The following is a 20,405-nucleotide window of genomic DNA, read 5'->3' as shown; positions in this document are numbered from 1 at the left end:
ATAATGATTCTTTGAAATATATGCCAGTAGTTTTAAATTTCTAATGCCAGTAGTGTGAAATTATTATTTAACTAACATTTTCCATGAACATAATCGTTCCAGCCAATTTCCATGGAAAAATAGTGTCACAGGAATACTTCAATGTATCGACGAATGTTACATATGTCTCAGAATCGGGGAGCCTATAAATAGTACCTTATCAGTAGTTAGTTGTAATAAAAATACTTGTGTTCGTATTGAACAAAATTTAATTCTTTCAGGTGTTGAATAAACACTGACGAACGATCAATTTATCTATGATTTGATTGCTTAGGTTTCACCCGAAATTACAACGCATGGCTTAGCCAAGGAATCGCAGTGGATTGTGTATTTATGTGGAGCACTTGTATGTAGAGACCGGTCCTCTGGTCAATTTCGCACCCAAAAGTCAATGGAAATGAGCAGTCAGTCGGTGCATCGCCATTGTTGAGAGCGCGAGGTCGCCAAGTCTGCCGGCTCGCCAAAATGCACCATTTAAGGGGTGGTCTCGAAATGTGAGGCAAATTTAGACCTTCACCGACCGCTGTTGGCAAAAGGTCACCCAGAGGCGATCTTCGCCACTTTGGTGCTCAGAATCGGTATCGAACTTTCGACCGGGTGAACTTGAGGCCACTGTGTTGATGCTGGACGATATGGACTAATGTTTCCTGCGATAAGAGATACGACAGCTTATATTATGTAAAGAAATTTCGAGTTCGTCGTGTTTTTTTCTTCGTCATATTCACCCGAGTCTGCACGGCCCCTTATAAATATATTTTTATTATTCTATCAATCATGCGCACTCGTCCTACAGATTGCTCCAATTCGATGAGTGTATTATACAGATCAAGAAATATCAATTATTATAAATGCATGATTATTATATACTTTACATTAAACACAACATCTATGATCAAACATTGTCCAGAAACATTGTAAGCATTATACATATATACAAGGCAAATATGATCAAAATCTATGGAGAAAGTTGCAGCACCACAAATCATCGAAAAATTGAGATGCTGAATAATTCGAATTTTTGCGAGAGATATACATAGGACAAGGATGCTAATTTGTAAGAACCGTTTCAACGAAAATCAGATAAATTGGCAAACTCTGATAGGAAACGATTGATCTGGAGTCACATATCCAAGGTCAAGCCAGCAGCAACCAGTGGGAATCGAATCCGTTACTACTTTGTTCGAAAGCATTATATGCTAATCGCTAGTTATTGGCTTCTGGTGATAATTTACTTATTGAAAGGTTCACATCAGTGGCGTGCCGTGAAAATCTCTCCGGTTTTGTAGCACAGCCTTAATTTCGTGTAATAAGAAGCATCGGTATGACGTAATGGTAAGAGCACACTGAAAAGTAATGACTCCAGATATGAGAGGCGTGTCGTCATTATTAATTCGTACGATCTTATTATTTCGACAAGTTTTCCCTACATTTATTCAAATGTGGCAATCACCGCTATAAATCATTGTCAAACCTAAATATGCATGTATGTCGATACAAGGATAAAATATCACCGGAAACGGGTGAGGTTTTTGAAGGGACACGATGGTACAGATTTGGCATACCGGAATACGTCTAGGGTTTTTAAAACTATTTAAAAATATATACGTGCCGCGTACCTATCTGTGTTTAGTAGACTGCACTGCAGCGACGCCAAATATCGTTTCTTATGAAATTTTATGAGATAGAACCCACTATGAGGGGCGCGACACTGCGCGTTAAAGTTTCCTTTTGTACCAGCTCTGATTTGCTGCGCAGTGTCGCTGCAGCGCACTGTCGCCTAGTGCGGCTAGACCTTAACAGAGTTGTTTAACTTAACTTGTGTCCTGTTGTGCGTCAAAAGCAGAGATATTTCCACGGCACGTCACTGATTCACATTCTGGCTAGAGTTGAAAAAATTGTCTGTTTTTTGTGATTCTTTGTGTATTCTTGTATTTAATTTTTAGGTATAATTGTTACATAATTTATGCGCTGAAAAACGTAATGAAATAAAATTTTACGGTGCATTTAAAATGGCGGTCAGAGCACGTAGACGTCATTGATTTTTGAATTTCGCGCCAATTAAGTTAATTTTCGCGCTTCGCCATTTTTTTCTCACGTAACAAATGATTTAATGTCTAGCTTTTATGTATCAACTTTTGTTGTAAACGACGCGTCATGCAAATGTGTACATCTGGCAAATAATTAATTATAATATAATGAATAAAATGAGTAAAATTCTTGTCGAAAAAGCAGTTTCTTATTAATTGTTTTTTTTACGCAAAATCTTCATAGCATTTAATTATTTTGTGGCAATGACTTTTTTGTTTAAATTTATACTCGTAATATTACATCACTATTGTGCGTAAAAGTTTATTTTATAAAAAAAAATATCATCATAAAAATAATACATACATTCGTGACTAGCATGCAAATGTTTACACGATCGTTATTAAAATAAAAATTATAGTACACGTTTGTGTTTCAATCGAGATAACAAGATTTGAGTTAACATGGCCGTAGTTAACGTAATGCTATAAAATTGCATAAAAATTCTTTTAATTTGCGTGAGTCATAACATTGACACAATGCAAACATTTATTTTTGCTATCGCGAAACTATAACCATGAAAAAAATATGAATTTTCCCGCAAGTGTGTACGTTTTTACAATTGGACGCAAATTTTCAGTGCCGGTTGTTATGTAAGTAAAAGAATTTTTTTTTTACTGAATTTTTCTGAAAGTTGACTTCTGTATAAATTATACACCTGTATAAATGAACGTTGTTTATTCGAGCTAATGCCTAATCACACATGAACTTACTTATCACGACAGGAAATATCTCTGTATCAATCAATACAAATATTGCTATCTTGCAATTTACCGAATTCATAAATACTGCAAATAAAATATAATATAAATCGCATAATCTACTCCACCGATCTAATAAAATGGTTATGTTATACAGGTTATACATATGTACATTCGCTTATAATTGATACCGCGTTATAAATATGTAGGAATGATAAAATGCCTAACTGTTCATGACATTGTCCATCGTTCAAAAAAAATCGATTGAATAACATTCAAAATGAGACCGGAGATATTCAATTATGTATTCGATTAAAAAAACGACCTTATGTGATACGACTTTGAAGTTAAACTGTAATCTTAACCCAGAAATTCTTCACAAACTTAAACTACATATCTAGCACAAGTCGAACAATTTGCATACGAATATGTGCATACATTTATGTACATAGATGTGGATAGAATCACGCAATTCGAATAATTACACTTTTTATTATTGTTTATTAGCAAGAGCCTATGTATTATACGTAGATCTCGTTAGCGATCAATTGTTGAAACATTTTCGGCCAATCGAAAGTAGAACTCTTGCGTCATATAATTTATTGATTCCATTTCGGAGACATGCCTGAGCCTTTTACGTAAATAATAAACGTGCGTCAAGTATGAACGGAAGCTACAGTGTGTATTATTTTCAACGAGTTGAAACTACGGTTTATTTGGATTTTGTGTTTCTTATTCCCGGATACCGAGTGCATCTGTGGGAGAGTTGCATGGTGCATTCAGAAGTCACCAGACAAAGCGGATGTTGACGGTTATTCAATTTTGAGCAGGGCGTGAACTCTCAAGTGATTTGAAGATTATCCACCATACGACACCAATCATGTAGTATGTATACGATTGACCTCTTTCGGTCGTTGTGTATGTGCTTTTTGCAATGTTAATATTGCGGATGTGTTTACAAATTATATCCGACGGTTAATTAAATCTGGGATAGTCCACTTATGTGCTGTTAACAGGAAGAAAGTCAAGAGAAGTTGTGTGATGTGCGCTCAGATATGAAAATTTCAAGGAAATGAGCTTTAGAGAGTTTAGATTATATCAAACTGTAATCTTCTCATCGTTCAGCTATATGATACAAATCAGTCGTATGTTTTACCAGATAGTCGTTTTATTCAATCAGATTAATCTACATATGTAGTAGATATGTAGGTAGGCAGTTGACTAGTTATTTTTTTTTTATATTTGAACTGACCGGATTAATTTTAAAATGCACTTTTTACAATTTTTCAATTCGGCATATGTATTGTAAATTTAAATGATCACTTTATTTTTGTATATCTATTTTTAATCAGATGATAAAAGGTTTCATTGATAAGAAAATACGCTTTATTCTTTTGTATTGCTCTCTTTTGTGCATTGTATTTTGATTGGTTTTCACAGATGAATGTAAATATAAAAATGCTGCAATTTATTTTACGATTATGATGAGTCACAAAAGAGATTTATGACTACATTAATACGACGATTTTTCGATTGAATGTATAGAATTCAGGACCGTAGTGTGGGGGGGGAGGGGGGGCAAAAACGCAGTTAGTAATATCGGTGATTTTTTTAAATTATATGATCAGGGGCGGCTCGTCCTTAAGGGAAAATGGGGCACTGCCCCATACACATTTCTCCCAACCGAAAATTAAAATAAAATTTGTAATAAAAAATGTATCGTGTTGGTAAATCTTTAAGAGTCAACAAGTGCTTCTTTATACTGTGCAGTGAGTAGAACCAGTTTGTAATTCAGTTCGGGGCAATCGTTTTTCTGCCGTGGTCCCGTGGTCACCAGCTTTGGTTTGCCTGCTACTGTGTGAAGAATGTAGACAGTCAGCCGAAGTAAATAAAAATGATACGTATTTCCGAATACAGAGAGTGGCTTTTAGTTGGCTGCGTAAAGGTCTCTTTGGGGCAGAATACGCCAGCCCTGATCGTCTATATTTTCTATGCGATTTGAAAAATACACGACACTGTCAATGTTTTTCGACATTTCGACTATATTTTGCAAGATATGCTTAAATTGTCAATTACGTTATGTCATTTTCATCATTAAATAGTTTTTTACTTTATCTATGTACTTTTAAATAAATCTATTCTTTTTTAGAACACACTATGTAAGAAGTCAACAATTTGCTTCAAAAAAGCATTTTCCTTGCATAAAATATTACTAAAAATATATTAAGTTCGATTTTTGGGAAAAAAATAAATGCGGGGGGGGGGGGCGGCTTCAAAAGTCAAAAGCAACCGCTTTAAATGATTTTTAAAATGTTGATTTACAAATTTTACAATTAATGTTTATGTATTTTAAATGCAGGTGAGGGCCACAAGGACATTTGCCCTACATATGACAATATTCTACATTTGAATATAATGTATTATTTTTAATTTTATTAAATTAGAAAACAGTAATTTTTATGTTTTACGTAAAGGACGTATTTGAAAAATATGAATAAAAAATAGATAAATAAATAATAAGAGGGGGGAGGGCTTACTAGCATGTTTGCTCATGGGCGCACTTTACCCTAGGTATCTACGGCACTGGATTATATAGGTAAAATAAAAGCAATCGATTCATACAAAACCTTGTACTTGTTTTATGTCGAAAATTATTGAGGACTTGAAATATTGATTTCGATTTATTGTTCTCAGTATTCAATATTTATCCCACAAATATTTTTCATTCGAATAATATGTATGTATGTACATATGTATGTATGCATGCATGAAAGCATTACATGCATTAAATCGAGAAATGAAAGACATAATGTGCTAAGCAATTTTCTCTATATGGATCGAGTTTTATAATCTAGTGCTATTCGACCGAATTAGACACAACATTAGAAATAAAACATAGATAAAATATAAAAAGGATTTTTACTAATGATTAGTATGTACTATACATACATATCATATGTATGTACATAGGTACAGTTATCGACATTGTCCATTTGCAAAATTATCGTATGACTATCTATGCAGAAGGTACGGTATCTACATATGTACATATGTTTGTATCATGCGATCAGATTAACAATTTTCGCCGTATAGCAAGTCGTATACCACGCACGTGAATGTATGTACAGGTGTTTAAAAGTGTGTATACCTGCTTACCTGTATAAAATTTCGTTTCGGAATTATTGTGTTTAAAATTTGCATGCGTCGAGTCATATTCGGTGACCCACTTCGTCATATTTATCCGATCAATTTGACTACTGTATATAGACAAAAGCACCATTTGTTCGCTATCTAAAACTTTGAGCACTAGACGATGGTCAAAATTTAATTATACGTTGCATTTATTGCACCACTGTGTGTATGGGTATGTGCTTTTAATCTATGAGTAAGCGTTTGGTATGAAATTCGATATTGCAAGATGTCCAGCTTTCAATTGGTCCAAATTGACATGTTTTCTTTTTCAAATGAAGTATCGTTTACGTTGTGAGATCATTTTCTAGTCAAATTAGGCTTCAAATAGACATGGATTAAAATTTTAAGTGGTGGCATAAACGTACTGCTCACGAATATCAGCTCAATTCAAATAACATTGTTTTTTTTAATTTAAGTTGTGTAAACTTATGTATTATAGAATGTTTTTAGGGTCAAACGCTTTCTTGACTGATGATTTACCGAAAAATAAAATGAACATTTCCTATACATAATTGTGTTTTATAAACAATGTTTTTCGTTTGTTTCTGTTTTATACTTACATATGTATATACATATACATATGTATGTAGATAAATATCTAAAAAAAATAGTATAATTACAGTTAAATTTTCCAAAAAATGAAAATTTGTCAATATATTACTACCAAATTTTTACACTACCGGTAGTACCGGTATTGTTAGTTTTTAAGCAGTTGGTGCAGTAAAATTTAATTAATTACTAATAAAATGTAAGTTATCACGATAATCATTAACTATTTTATAGTTAATGAGCAGGCGAATTACCGATGTAAAAAAAGTGTGAATGTGTACCGAATGTCGAATTTTGATCAAAAACCGGTAGAAACGGTTTCGTTAGTACCGGTATTGAAAATTTTAATTACAGTGGATGCATATTTTGACGAATCGTCGGTGATCTTATTTTTGACTTTTTGTTAAAATATTTGTAAGCATTTTTATATCAAGCAAGTGCTTGATATCAAAAGTTTATTTGAATATCTATTTTATTTAAATAAAGTTTATTTGAATATTTACAAAAGTTATTTTGTAAATTAAAACAAGTTGTACTTTTAGGTCAATTTTTATTGTATCGTAAATAATAGAATTGTGTATAAATCCCTTATGGAGGGGGGGGGGGGGGGTAACCCAGATGTTGATTTTTTCTTCGAGTAAAAATTAAGTGTCGCGTTTCCAATAAAAATATAATATTGTATACGTAGTGTGCTTGTTATATTGATATTCAATTTTATGCGTGAAGTAAAATTGACAATATATGTACATATGTGTTACATATTCATAGATACGTTCAGTTTGAATGGTCTACTTACATATTATAATTGACAATATTTAACTACAAAAATCTTACGGCAAACAGCAGACAGGTTTCTCTCGTAAAAATGTTATTTTTTATGTATGCATTTTTGCGGTACGATAGATCGATTGAGTTACGGTCGCCGATAGCTTGACGAAGTTCGATTGCGATTTCGTATTAATTGACAGGTTGGGTATGTTTATATATGTATGTGCTTGCAATTTATTGTTATGAAATCATTGAAAAAAAGAAACATTATTATGCGGCGGCACTCAATCGGTTAACTTCCAACGCCATCTCGGTAATTTTCTATTTGAGTTTTAATTTTAATTATGTATGAATGTTGACATCACCTTAAACGGCTAACGCGTCTCGTTCATAATACTCAATTATGTATTTGTGTGAACGTTATATATACATATATTCTATTTTAGGATAAAAAGGATAGCTTTTAATGGGGTGGATGACCCGTTCCGTGGTACCAATTTTATCCGAACACACATACTCCATTACGTCTAGGAACACCCTTGTAGACTTGTCTGGTTTGGTCTGTAGCATGGGGTTGGTATGGGTGAAACCCGAGCACTCAGAAGAGCCCCTTTTAAAATAACACTTGACTGATTAACCCTCTCGTGTCCGCGCCTTCCGATAAATTTTATCACTTTTGTGATAAAATTTATGTATGTGTGTCGGAATCGTTGTAAAAATCGTCGGCATTGATAATCGCAATGTTTTCAATATGTTATGAAATTTATGGCAAAGCAAGGTTTACTCTTATAACAGTTTAAATTGACGTTAAAATCGAGGACAACATAATCAAGACGTGCTTACCTATCTGCAGTCGCACGTGTGCATTATCAATTTTTGCATTATTCATGGTGTCGTTAGATATTCGCTCATGCTCATGTCGAAAATGGTATAACAATCTCGATAAGATCAATAAATATATTTTTAAATAAAAAAGCCTAGTATGTAGTAGATTTGGTGAAAGATAGAAAAAAATAGCAGTAAATCTAAATAATAATAATAAATTCCATCGGTTTTGTGAGGAGTTCAAATTACAAATGTTTGCTTTATCATTCAGTGGATTCATTTTTTTTACTATAGTAAATGAGATAACGAATTCTAATGGATCGTCCAAATTAAGACAAAACGCACACGGACGAACACGGGCCCGCAACGCGCCGTGGTGTAGACCCCAAAACGGCAAATATTTAGAAGGAAAATCCTATTACAACAACATTACAACGTTGTTATAATCAGAAATCGGCGGCCAGGATTCTTTTCGGCACAAAAAATGGTTCACTACTGTCAATTACTATTGTCAACCTTTTTTTTGCTATCTTGCTTTGTAGGAAAATAATCCTGGCTCCCGATCTCTGGTTATAATTCCCGTTTCTGTTGATATTAAAAATATTGCAACCCAAATTAAGCATGTTTGTATATATGTACATAGAAAATGGGATAAACAATTTAGAATACGTAAACTTTTTCTTAATAGTTCGTCGATTTCTTCTATTGTGTACAATATAACTAGCCAGATTTTTTTGTGTATGAACAAGCTAGATTGTTCATGAACGAACAAAATGTACTCTTGAATTGTAAAGGCGGAGAAACACAAAGACGCACTCTTTTTTTTGTAACCCGGATCTTACCGTGCGACTTTGGGCCGGGCCGCACCGCTCAACTCGCGAACAACTTAGTTGAGGGCTACCAGACCAATGCATGCAGGTAGATGGGACATGCCACACCCGTCAACTTGTTCGTCGCACACATTTCCATACATTTTTTCGTGTCGCGCGACTAGTCGGCCGACAAAGTTGCACGGTGCGGCCCGGCCCTTTGATCGGTCGATTAGTTGCACGACCTAACCAAATGTTTATTTATTTAATATACTTGGGGGAGGCGGCAAAGCCGATAGACCCAAGGGGTTTAGATCAAACATATTTTTACAAATTATACATATGTATGTATATGCAAATAAAATGAGAAAAATTAAAATACATTAAAAAAACAATATTAAAATAAAAATAAAACAGCAAAAAAAATATATAAACAAAAAAACAGAAATACGATTATTTTATTTTATTTTATTTTATTAATTGAAAAATCAACAGACAGGATGTACATAGATATGTATAAAAAAACAAATAGTAAATAAATAATATATGTAACATCCGAGTCCAATAATAGATTTTTACAAAAATGAAAAAGATAAATATAAGGAAAACAAATTAAAAAGTAAAGAATAAAGGCATGACAAAATATGTAGAACATTGCATAATTAAACTATAGTATTAAAATATTTGGAAAAGGTTATAAAATAGAATATAAGAAGAAATTGAAATTTACAAATATAAAACAAATGAAAAAGGTAAATACAAAATAAACAAATGAAAAGGAAAAGAATGAAAGCTATAATATGAATTAAATAGCACATTACATAACTAAACTAAAGTATAAAAATATTGGAAATATTGGAAAAATAGAATAGGAGAAGAAATGAATCAATCGGTCAAAATTCTCTTGATGTTAGACCTGAATTGATGTAGGGAAATACCAAATAGATCAACCTCATTCAGCTCTCCGTTAAACATACGATAAACGCGCTGCAGATAAAAATATTTTTGGGAATTAGTATTGAAAGGATTAAGTGAAAAGAGTGCAACGCGTCTAGAGTACCGAACTGGGATTCTGAAATTAACCTTATTCAGTAAATCAGAACAATCAAGGAAACCATTATGGGAAAGAAGAATTGTAAACAGTTAGATAGAGCGGAAGAAAAATGTAAACAGTTCGATAGAGCGGGTCACATCCGTCAACTTCTTGGTTGCTCACATTTCCATACATGTATTCTGGTCGCGTAACGAGTCGGCCGACTAAGTCATTCGGTGTGGTCCGGGTCTTAGATAGTTTTTTTTGCACATGCAAAAAAACGCTAACACGCCTAATATATGCCATCGAAATCCTTGGCAATACTCACCCCCTGGAGTATTTTCGATGATATTTTATACTTGCATTATTGACATAGCCTTGACAGTGATCGATAACGGAGATTCCCAAATTTGAAGAAATTTATGGGGAAATTGTCGAAATAATAATATCGTACGAATTAACAATGACACACCCATTCACGGCTGTAGTCTACCTAGGCATGCCGTGCCGTACGATTCTATGTTTGCGCCTTAGCACATACATACATATGTACAGTGAGTGATACAAAAACCTACGCATGGAGATTTTTGAGCAAACTTCGCGCGACAAACTTTCCTACTTACTGAAAACAAGAAAAAACCCAATTTTTTTTATAAAATGGTTCTACGAGCCCTCGGTACAGAAAAACACAAAACAAAGAGTCAGGCCCTATAAAAAACCATAAAGAATAAATTGGTTGACTTCATGCCAAGAAGAATTTCATTAGTTCTTAAGAAAAGAGGAAGAATAACAAAATATTTACATTTCATTAAAATAAACATTTAAATTAATCATTTAAAACATATGTATATAACTTGTTAATGTTGTAAAAATTATGTAAATTATATAAAAACTCTAAAAAGTCCCAAAAACCAAAAATACATTTTTCACATTCTTGGTCTATTTTTGAAAGTAAATTCATTGATATAATTCATAATTTGTCTTGTTTTATTAACTTAATGATCCTAATTATAATTATTTTATATCAAAAATATTCCTGTAAATCGAAAAGAAATTAAATTATTCGTTCACTGTATATGTACATATGTACATACATATGAAGAAAAATTTTCAGTATGAACTTTTTTGCACCAGTAAGTGAAAATGTAAACTGATCGATGTCGATCATTAGGACATATTGTGAACCTTGTCGAGTTCAAACACACTGACTCACTGAACAACGGATTCTGTTTTTTTCGTCGTCAGTTTTGTGGTTTCACGCTACAGCGGAAATACACCTTGTGAGTAAACACCGACTTAACACCTATAATTATACCAAATATCTATGACAAAAAAATAATACGCATAATTTCCATAGTCGTATTCCAGACATTGAACTTTGATATAACACCCATACCTATCATTTATTTTTTATTTATATATATATATATATTTATTTATGCGTATTGAAAATCTGTCAAAATTACATATGTAAATGTACGTACATACGTATAGTAAATGTTATAGAGTCAATGACACAAGAATATGTATGCTATATGTAATATCTCTCTGATTGCATTGTGATCGCGTTAATAAAGGATTAACCGAACTGTGGGCTCGTAAGGCTTCGTTAACCCTTTGACTGGCACACCGTGTAATGGAATAATTTGATTTATTTTTAACGCACGCGTACCGCTATATCATCATCGCGTTCGATTCATCATCGGTTCATCGATTTCACCCGAATCTAACGGAATACACACGTCGGATTTAGTCCGCTCGTTTTTTAATTGCCGCCAATTAAACCGCACGAAAGTGTGTAACTTGGATTATTCACATGTACGTACATTTTTTTTTCTCGACCGGCTCAAAATTCGACCGTTAATTATTCTGAAATCAATTATACTGACCTTTGTATTTGAGATGGCGTTAATTGTCCGATGATGGTTATTTGAATGACCGCTCGCCGATGCCATTTATACATATGTATAGAATCGACATTACGATGGATTCAATGCGTTTTTAAATTCAAAACGAACTCGCATAAATCGTACGGCTTTTATGGTGTGATCGGCTCGTCTGGGTGATTAAAATCTGTGATGTTCCGAAAAGATAAAAGCTCGCTTGATGCGGTGATCTAGCTTTAACTGGTATTAATGATGACCACACATGTGTGAATTGTAACTGAGATAATATAATTTGTAATATTAATGTTCCAGTGCAGATCTGGCCATGTACAATTTCATTGAAACTATGTATATATATATACATATATGTAACCTACATATGTTTATGAGATGGGATTTTCTATTCAACAAAAAGCTCTTTATACTTGTACTTGCACTTTTCTTTCTAAATTTGCATAACAGGATGTGTATGTGTGTATTTATATTGTTACTGAATATCAAGGCCGTGCTTGGGAAAATTGACGAAGGATATCAGCGAACTTGATTTACATCCTGTTTAGTATGATCCTATCACATTAAACGGGTTGTAAGAATTCACTATCTGTGTATATAATTAATGTGAAAAGTGTTTTGAATACAATATAATATTCATTTAAAAAATCTGTATTTTTTTATTTAAAATAATGTTTAAGCTACCTGTTTTTTGTAATTTATATACCTTTATAAAAAGCCGCCCGAAGAAAAAAATCTTCGATCAATGTGTTTTGTTTTTGAAACTGAGCGCCAAATTGTTACATAAAAACTAATGTACTTAAGAAGTGTATGTATGTAACGCTGTATGCTCGACGTAACGAGGAGATATAGGAAACGGAATACGTTGGTGAGAAGTGTGACAAGGGTATTTGATATAGCGGAGAGAGTGAAGAGATTGCTATAGAAATGGATGGGTCACGTAAATAGAAAATCTCAATGTAGAAGGGTGCAAGAAAAGCCACCTCAGAAATGGGTAGATGAAGTTAGGAAATTAGGAAAATGTGTGAGATGATATGGATGAGAATTGCCCAAATCAGATACGAGTGAAAGCAGTGGATGGTGAATAGCTGTAAATGATGATGATATGTATCTACATATATACAATCTATATTGACATACAATATCCCATATAGATATTGTCTTTATAGAATTGTTTCTAAGCTGTGTATGTCATATTGATTATTTATATGTAAATTGAATGTAAAAAACATAATTTTAAATATTTGGTAGAAATTTGAAAATAATCAATGTAGGTGTCCGAATTTCGTATACCAAAAATATGCATCTTTATTTAAGGTTTACTTCACCCTTTTGTTATGCAACGTATGCAGATTATTTTTCCATCAAAGTAGGCTTATTGGGATTACATCCCTTTTGTTGCAATTTAATTTATATCTCAATTCGATATCCCATTTTCCGCCCGGTTATGCACGAATTTTATCTTTGCGATTTGTATGAAAATATTTGATGTAAAATTGCATATTGATAAAACGTGTAACAAACTACATACGTCGGCATAATAATATTCCTAGAATATAAATAAATGTATTGAAACTTTAGCACGATCGTACAACTTTATCCATTGTATTTATTACACAAAGATACGGAGAAAAAAAATAACTCACGCGACGAATAATAAGACTTTTCCGCGTGTACAAAAAAGCTCAATCGCAATATTGTGTTGAGAGATCGAGATGCGCCATTTTATTGGCATTGAACATTACAAATATGGCCGAAGCTCAACAATGAACATTTTGTAACTTGCTATTGCGCCTTTGCTTACATTTGTTTTTTTTTATTATTATTTTGCTATCATCAATATTTATTTATATATGTATGTATGCGATTTTTTATTTATTTATTTTTGTCTTTCGGCATTTGAAGAGCGCGCGCGTTCGCAGTTACTCGCGGTGATGATGAATGTCTTCCAATTAAGCCAACTTCCATATATGCGTTGTTGTACAACATCAGCAACACGACAACAACGACGACTTTTAGCAAAGGCTCGAAGGCCGACAACGGCGTTAATATACCTACAAAAGAATCGAAAGATCGTAATCTATATAAGGTGTTATAAATTATTTTGACGTTTCCAATCAACTCGTCGACAACCGATGATTACGCGCATCGTCACAATGGTTGACGATGGAAATTAAACGAGCGTTCAAGTTCAACGGATTCAATTTTGCATACAACATAATTTGAGCCGACGCTTAAAATTCAGTAATATTTTTTTTCTTGGAATAATAATTCTAATCGTGCTATTTAGCTGGTCGATTATAAGCGCGCCATATTTTGAAATGATCGCGTGTTCATATCTCTGTAAAAATATCTATAGAGGTAAATAAATACAAATTTGCCTTTCAAACTGATTCGTTGTATACTTTCATTTCGGACCGTTTTTCAATTAATTTCAAAACGCATGTAGTGTCAAGGATTCGTCAGTGCTTAAAAATGATATTTAGAAAGTATGTGTGCATAGCAATGCACAATTCAGTCGATCAAAAGTTTAGAATAATACATATGTATTTATTTATTTATATATATTATTTTTGCCATATGTGCCATTGGCATAGCTCGGTAGTTGCGTTAATGCCACTACCGAGGTACTTGGTTTGATCTCCATTGAAAATAATTTCGGTATTTCTGCAGTGCTGCTGGTCAGATTTTAATATTAGTGACTCCAAGTCGATCGTTTCATATCGGGATTTGTCAATTTATCGAGTTGCATTGTTGAAATGGCTCCTCACCTAAATGGCAAAACTATCCTACAAATTATGTCACCACTATTTGAATATGATTTCAAATTTATAATCTATAAATGTATGTACAAGTTCAAAACCATAGGTCGCCCAAGGGTAGCCCGCAATGGCATCATGGAAAAATATAATTTAAAAAAAATAACAGGTTCCTCAAAATGAAAATTATGTCCAAATTTATACATACATACTAAAAATATTATATAATACAATGTTGGTATACAATATGTATTATATAGCAGTCAAAAAAATTCGGATTTGCGAGAAACGGAGAATGGGGTGCCGATTTTATTGAATCCGTCACAACAATTAAGTTAGATAAAATAGCAAACTCTAGCAGATCTGAATGTATATATTTATAATGCAATGGATTTTGTGTATTTTTTTTTGAAAAATAAGAAATAGTCATAAAAAATGTATGTGGTGTAACTAGATGATAAATGTGTTCCAGTTTGATATTTTATATTTTAAGATTATTTAAGGGTGAAATTAATAAATATATACATACATGCATACATATATTCAGAAAAAAGTTCCATGAGAAGTTGCTTAAAATTATCACAAAATTCAGAAGTAAGCAAATATTATCGAATCGAATCAAGCAAATATTATCGAAAATTGGCAATGAAAGTTTACGATTTTATTTAAATGTCGTTTATAGATATTTTAGCATTTGGTAATATAATAAATATATATGTACATAATTATGCGAAGAGTGTCATATGGAAAAGCTCTGAATAAGGCATTTATTCAAAATATATAGTATATATATAAATATATATGTATATATATTTTTTTTTAAGGAATTACCGTAATGTTTTTTAAATTCTATATAATTTTTTATGTTAAATTTATTTGTTTAATGTGTAAAGCGAGAGCGGTTTTTTCATCGTTTTCCTTGCATATAAAATTATAGGCGTTTATGCTTTTCAACATCTCGTAAATACGTGTATAACAATATAAAATTGATGTTACAGCAATTTCGTTTGCCGTTCTCCCTTCTATAGAGAGTGAGAGAGGGTTGTTTTTTTTCGATTGTGAGAACTCGGCAGGCCCTCATTTTCTCATTATTCCATTCACATAGTCCCTCTTTGAACCGAATACAATGAAGGCTTCCGATCCCTGGTACTTTGCTGATTTCGCTCTCGTTTAATGATGCATGGCAATTTAATTAAGGCAGTTCTTAATTAAATTGCAATCAGAATCGATAAACCCAGACAACACGTTTGTATGATACTTTTATTTTATTTAATGCGTGTTGGAACTATTCAAAACACGTTTTTATGAACTTTGAATAAAAAGGACAATGATTGCTCTGATATCTATCTTAATTATATTGAAGCGAAAAGTGCGTAGGATTGATAATTTTTAATTTGAATTCATAATGGAAGATCTTCGCTTTAAATTCGATCGACGCGTGGGTCTTTTTCGACCAATTAATTTCGTTTCATTATGCAACGGAGAATGATAATAAATTACGACGATCACTATAGCGAAGATGGCGATGATTATGGCTTGTCGTTCAGGTTGACAGCCAGTGACCTGTTTATCTGAAATGATGGTTCGAATTATTTCAAAGATTATGTTACGCTCGCGGTGATATATTATATTTGAAATTTATATATTAAACCAAGGCACTGCTAGGTATTTTTATATGGAATTTATTTATATTGAATCGTATTTTATTTAATTGAAACGTAACATTGCGCTATAGGATTCGTATAATTTATTGGGTCAAAGATTTGATTTAGTCGCTAATCGCGGACTGAAGAGAATGTGCATTTCCAGATAAATTACACTTATTCGTTGTACTGATGAAAGAGAATGAAGTCCAATTACGAGAAATATTTTTCAATTTCTAGCAAAATTTTTATTTACGACGTAAACGTTTAAAATAATTTCATTGGAAGTTACTGTCGATGGGGAATGATGAGGGTTTTTGTGATGGAAGCGTTTACGTACATATATTATGATTTCTCTTGAGTGCTGTTTTTCACATTAAAAATGCATTCATGGGAAGATATTTCTGTTTGTTTTTTTTATTTGTTTTTAAAGAAATATAACGTCAAATCCTATTTTAGAAATAAAATGACTGACGCCTGAGGGTTACCCAGAGCCTTAGCTAGGGTAGTTTGCGCCCGGGCGCAAACATGGTACTAGCCCCCCCGCAACCCTTCATATCAAATATTTATTTTTTACAATATTCGAATACATACAAAGTTTAGGTTTAAGTAAAATATGAAAATTACCGTTTTTCCATTTATTACGACCAACAAATAAATTCAATTAAAATTTTCATAAATAGGTAGTTTTCGTGCCCCTCGTGGGTGAATAATGTTCGTCTGCACTTCAAATAAACATTAATTGTAATATTTGAGATAATTATCAACATTTTAAAAATCTTCGATTTACAGACAAATCTAAATACGTAATCCCAAAATAAAATCAAAAATATTATTTTACATAATATGGAATATTACCAACCCTGTTTTTGGCGACCCCCTCAATTTTGCGCCCGGGTCATCTGCACCCCCCACACTACGGTTCTGAAGCTATGAAAGATTAAAAAAGATTTTCAATGTGACATTTAAATTACGTGTGAAAAAATTGGAAACAAATTCTCATCTTGTCAATTTTTTGCGACTTGGTCTTAGTTCACTTTTTAGTGTCTATGATACACGTGTGCACAGAAAGTTTAGATGAAATCCGTTAATCGAATGGAGCAACTAGACAACGTGCTGACTAACCGTTTTTGACGAATGCGATTTCTACAACATTTTGCCTGTCGATAATGCGTTTTTTGCACGGTTTTCATTTATTTAATTGCTGAATGTAAATGAATGTACAGCTTTTACTGCAAATTGATTGTGTGACGTTGCTTAATCCTTGAGGGATGGACGGTGCTGAGGAATCCATTTACCCAAAGCTGTACATTTTTGTACGCTTCCTCCAGGGGAAAGATTCAATTTGTTATCCAAAGGGGGATTAGTCCAATTGTCTAGATTTCCTTGGATTTACGTCCACCCTTACGCACGTGAGAAACAAATTGCCACCTTATATTTACCCTGTTACATCGCACGTTGCACTATTCATTCAACTCTTAATGATATTGTGTTATACTTGTTTCAGAAGGTGATGCAAAGACGTCAACATGAGTGTTAAGGATTATATGTTTAACTGAAACAAAGTTTAAATTTTTAATATGGCTTACACTTATCGATGTAATTCGGGACCTACGAAGTTAAACAGGACTTCGTGGGGACCCATGACGTCACCTACTCAGATCGAACTGCCTGGAAAGATGATTGGAAGGCCGTTGAGCGGCAACTTTGACAGAATCATCAACTCCTTTGACAGGACTAATGCTTTTGAATGTGTGCGGAGCGCTTTTGAGCAGGCCAGTCAAAATAAAAACGTGGACAAAGTAGTTGAAAAAAATGACATTAATAGGACTAATGGCGATCAAGTCGATGATGGTCCTGATAAGAAAGAAAGGTTTCAAGGGTCTGGAGATTTGATCGTCAATGGAAAAACGGAGAATTTGAGCAGCAGTTATGAAAGAGCTGATATCGGTCTGGCTTCGAAGCAGACACCTTGCAATGACGAGGACGTGAACGAGTACTATCGGGACAGGCTGTATATGTCGCAGGCGAGGCAGTTGTTCCCACTTCAGGAAGATCTTGCCGATTGGATCAATAAGACAATAGGTGAGTCGTTTTATTATCTAAATCCAAAATAATACAATGAAAAAATCTAAACAAATTGGTAGTCAATGAGAGTTGCTTAAGTTTGTTGCTTGAAGTTAATAAAAAATAGGTTTTGATATATTTGATGGGACTTTAGGTTTATTTTGATGGGTGTTTGTCTACTTTTGTTAAAGCGTTGTGATTAATTTGCTACTCCTATTCTGATAGCACCATTACATCCCCTACTTCTGTTTTTTATGACTCGTTTCATGCCAAGATTGAAGCCAATTTGGCAGTATATTTCAATCAACGTATACGTATGTACATATGTATATCCAAAGGTTCAATAGCATTATGTTATTATCGAATTAAAATATAAATATTTTATATTATAATATATGTATGTTCGAAAGTGAAAATCAATTTCTAAAAAAATTGTTAGAAATACGTTTTATGTCGATTTTAATTGAAATTTCTTTAGAAGGCTAGTCAGGGCGTTGATCTTTCTTTCGCTCGTGACGGTTTAATACAGTTCATATGCAGTTTTATTGCAGAAATCGATTATATGTACATATATACATACATTCATACACATACCCACCCAACTAATCACGACGTAATCGCATCATCTTAACAACGCGCTCAATATTATTAAGAATTTAAAATGTTGGTTATTTTCCACTTAATGCTTCGGATACGAAAAATCCATTAAAAATACGATAAGTTTCTTTTAAATCGGTTGAAAAGATTAGCATCCATCAGACGTAAAACGAAGTTTGATTGATGGACCCATTTAAGGAAAGATGGATCGAAGGGATCCCTTTCGGTAAACTGAAATACGAAGAGTAGTTTGTGTATTTTTTTTTCTTTATTGGGGTTGAGAACTTCTGAAAATTCCTCTAATTATCTCGTTCATTCCCAGCTCACCTCTATCCATCACTTCTAGAAGATTGATGCATAAAAACGAAAAGATGTAAACACAAAAGATTTATGTCTAAAATAAGATGTTTATGTACTGTAAAAAATGCGCAAATGCATTCAAATAGTTCTAGAACTGCAGCTGATAATTTTTCATCGTATTTTAAATTTATCGCAAGTGTATTTTAATTTAACCGCATTCGAAAAGGTTAAACAATCCATCAGGTCAAAACATCCCCCGATTAGATTCTGTCCATTAGACCTATTTTTTTCTTCTAACTACTTGTCAGATGCATTGACGTTTACCCTCGACATACATACATACCTACATATGTATTTAGTAACTAGTAAATGATCAATCGAGACGTTTAAACCCCCGGCTTTAGATGCTCAGTAAATGTAAATCTGTTCAACATCAGTTCATTACAGCATGCTCGTAGGAGAATCTTGCGAGCACATGTGTCGATTGAAATAGAAAAAAATCTCCTAGAACTTGTCGACTGCTTACAACGCAATATAATGAAATATGAGTGTATCTATATAGAACAATAGGAATAGTTAAAAAACGCACATACACATTTTTTCTAGTCGTATGCAAATTTTGGTGCGCGTATCGTAGGCGTAACGCCGTTTTGTAACGCGTTATGGGGGGGCGTGATGATCCAATGATGATGATGATGTTGATGTCCGGACAAAAGGTTGCGTTTTGTCTTTCGGGGCTACATACATATGTACATTACGTCTATATTTTTCCATCAAATAAGTGCGATGAATTCTTTACCGTCACATACTAATACGTACGTAATACGTAATTGTCCGATGCAATGAGTATTTTTGTTTTTCCTATGACTATGACTTTTATTCGAATGTGCAATTTTAATTACCGAAAACACACTCGGGTGTTATGGAATTTATTGAAAGATTCGTAAAATTAGTTTCAAAAACAATTTGTAAGTTAATAACTTTATTAGGTATTTTTGTCGATTTTTTTTTACTTATGTAAGTATAGCTTTTCCCGTTTCGATTTAATTAAGCGGCGATTCGTTAAAGCGGAATTCAAAGCAATTAATAGGTTGAAACGTTTTTTGATTCTACGTTTTACTAAAAACCGTTTGATCATTT

At 33.1% G+C, this 20,405-nt stretch overlaps 1 protein-coding gene across 1 annotated transcript in view; it reads left to right on the top strand.

Annotated features, from left to right (window-relative positions):
• The window catches only part of LOC143915489 (uncharacterized), a 53,378-nt gene that overhangs the window by 21,116 nt on the left and 11,857 nt on the right, over positions 1-20,405 (top strand). Inside the window, exon 3 of the mRNA XM_077436166.1 lies at positions 17,809-18,386. Within this exon, the coding sequence (XP_077292292.1) occupies positions 17,882-18,386 (505 nt within the window). The 5' untranslated portion in view covers positions 17,809-17,881. The remainder of the gene's footprint in view (positions 1-17,808; positions 18,387-20,405) is intronic.

The sequence above is a fragment of the Arctopsyche grandis genome, chromosome 8 (assembly GCF_051622035.1).
Source record: "Arctopsyche grandis isolate Sample6627 chromosome 8, ASM5162203v2, whole genome shotgun sequence".
NCBI classification, from domain to species: domain Eukaryota; kingdom Metazoa; phylum Arthropoda; class Insecta; order Trichoptera; family Hydropsychidae; genus Arctopsyche; species Arctopsyche grandis.
Note: the sequence above shows the minus strand (reverse complement) of the source record. Positions and strands in the feature narration are given on the sequence as shown.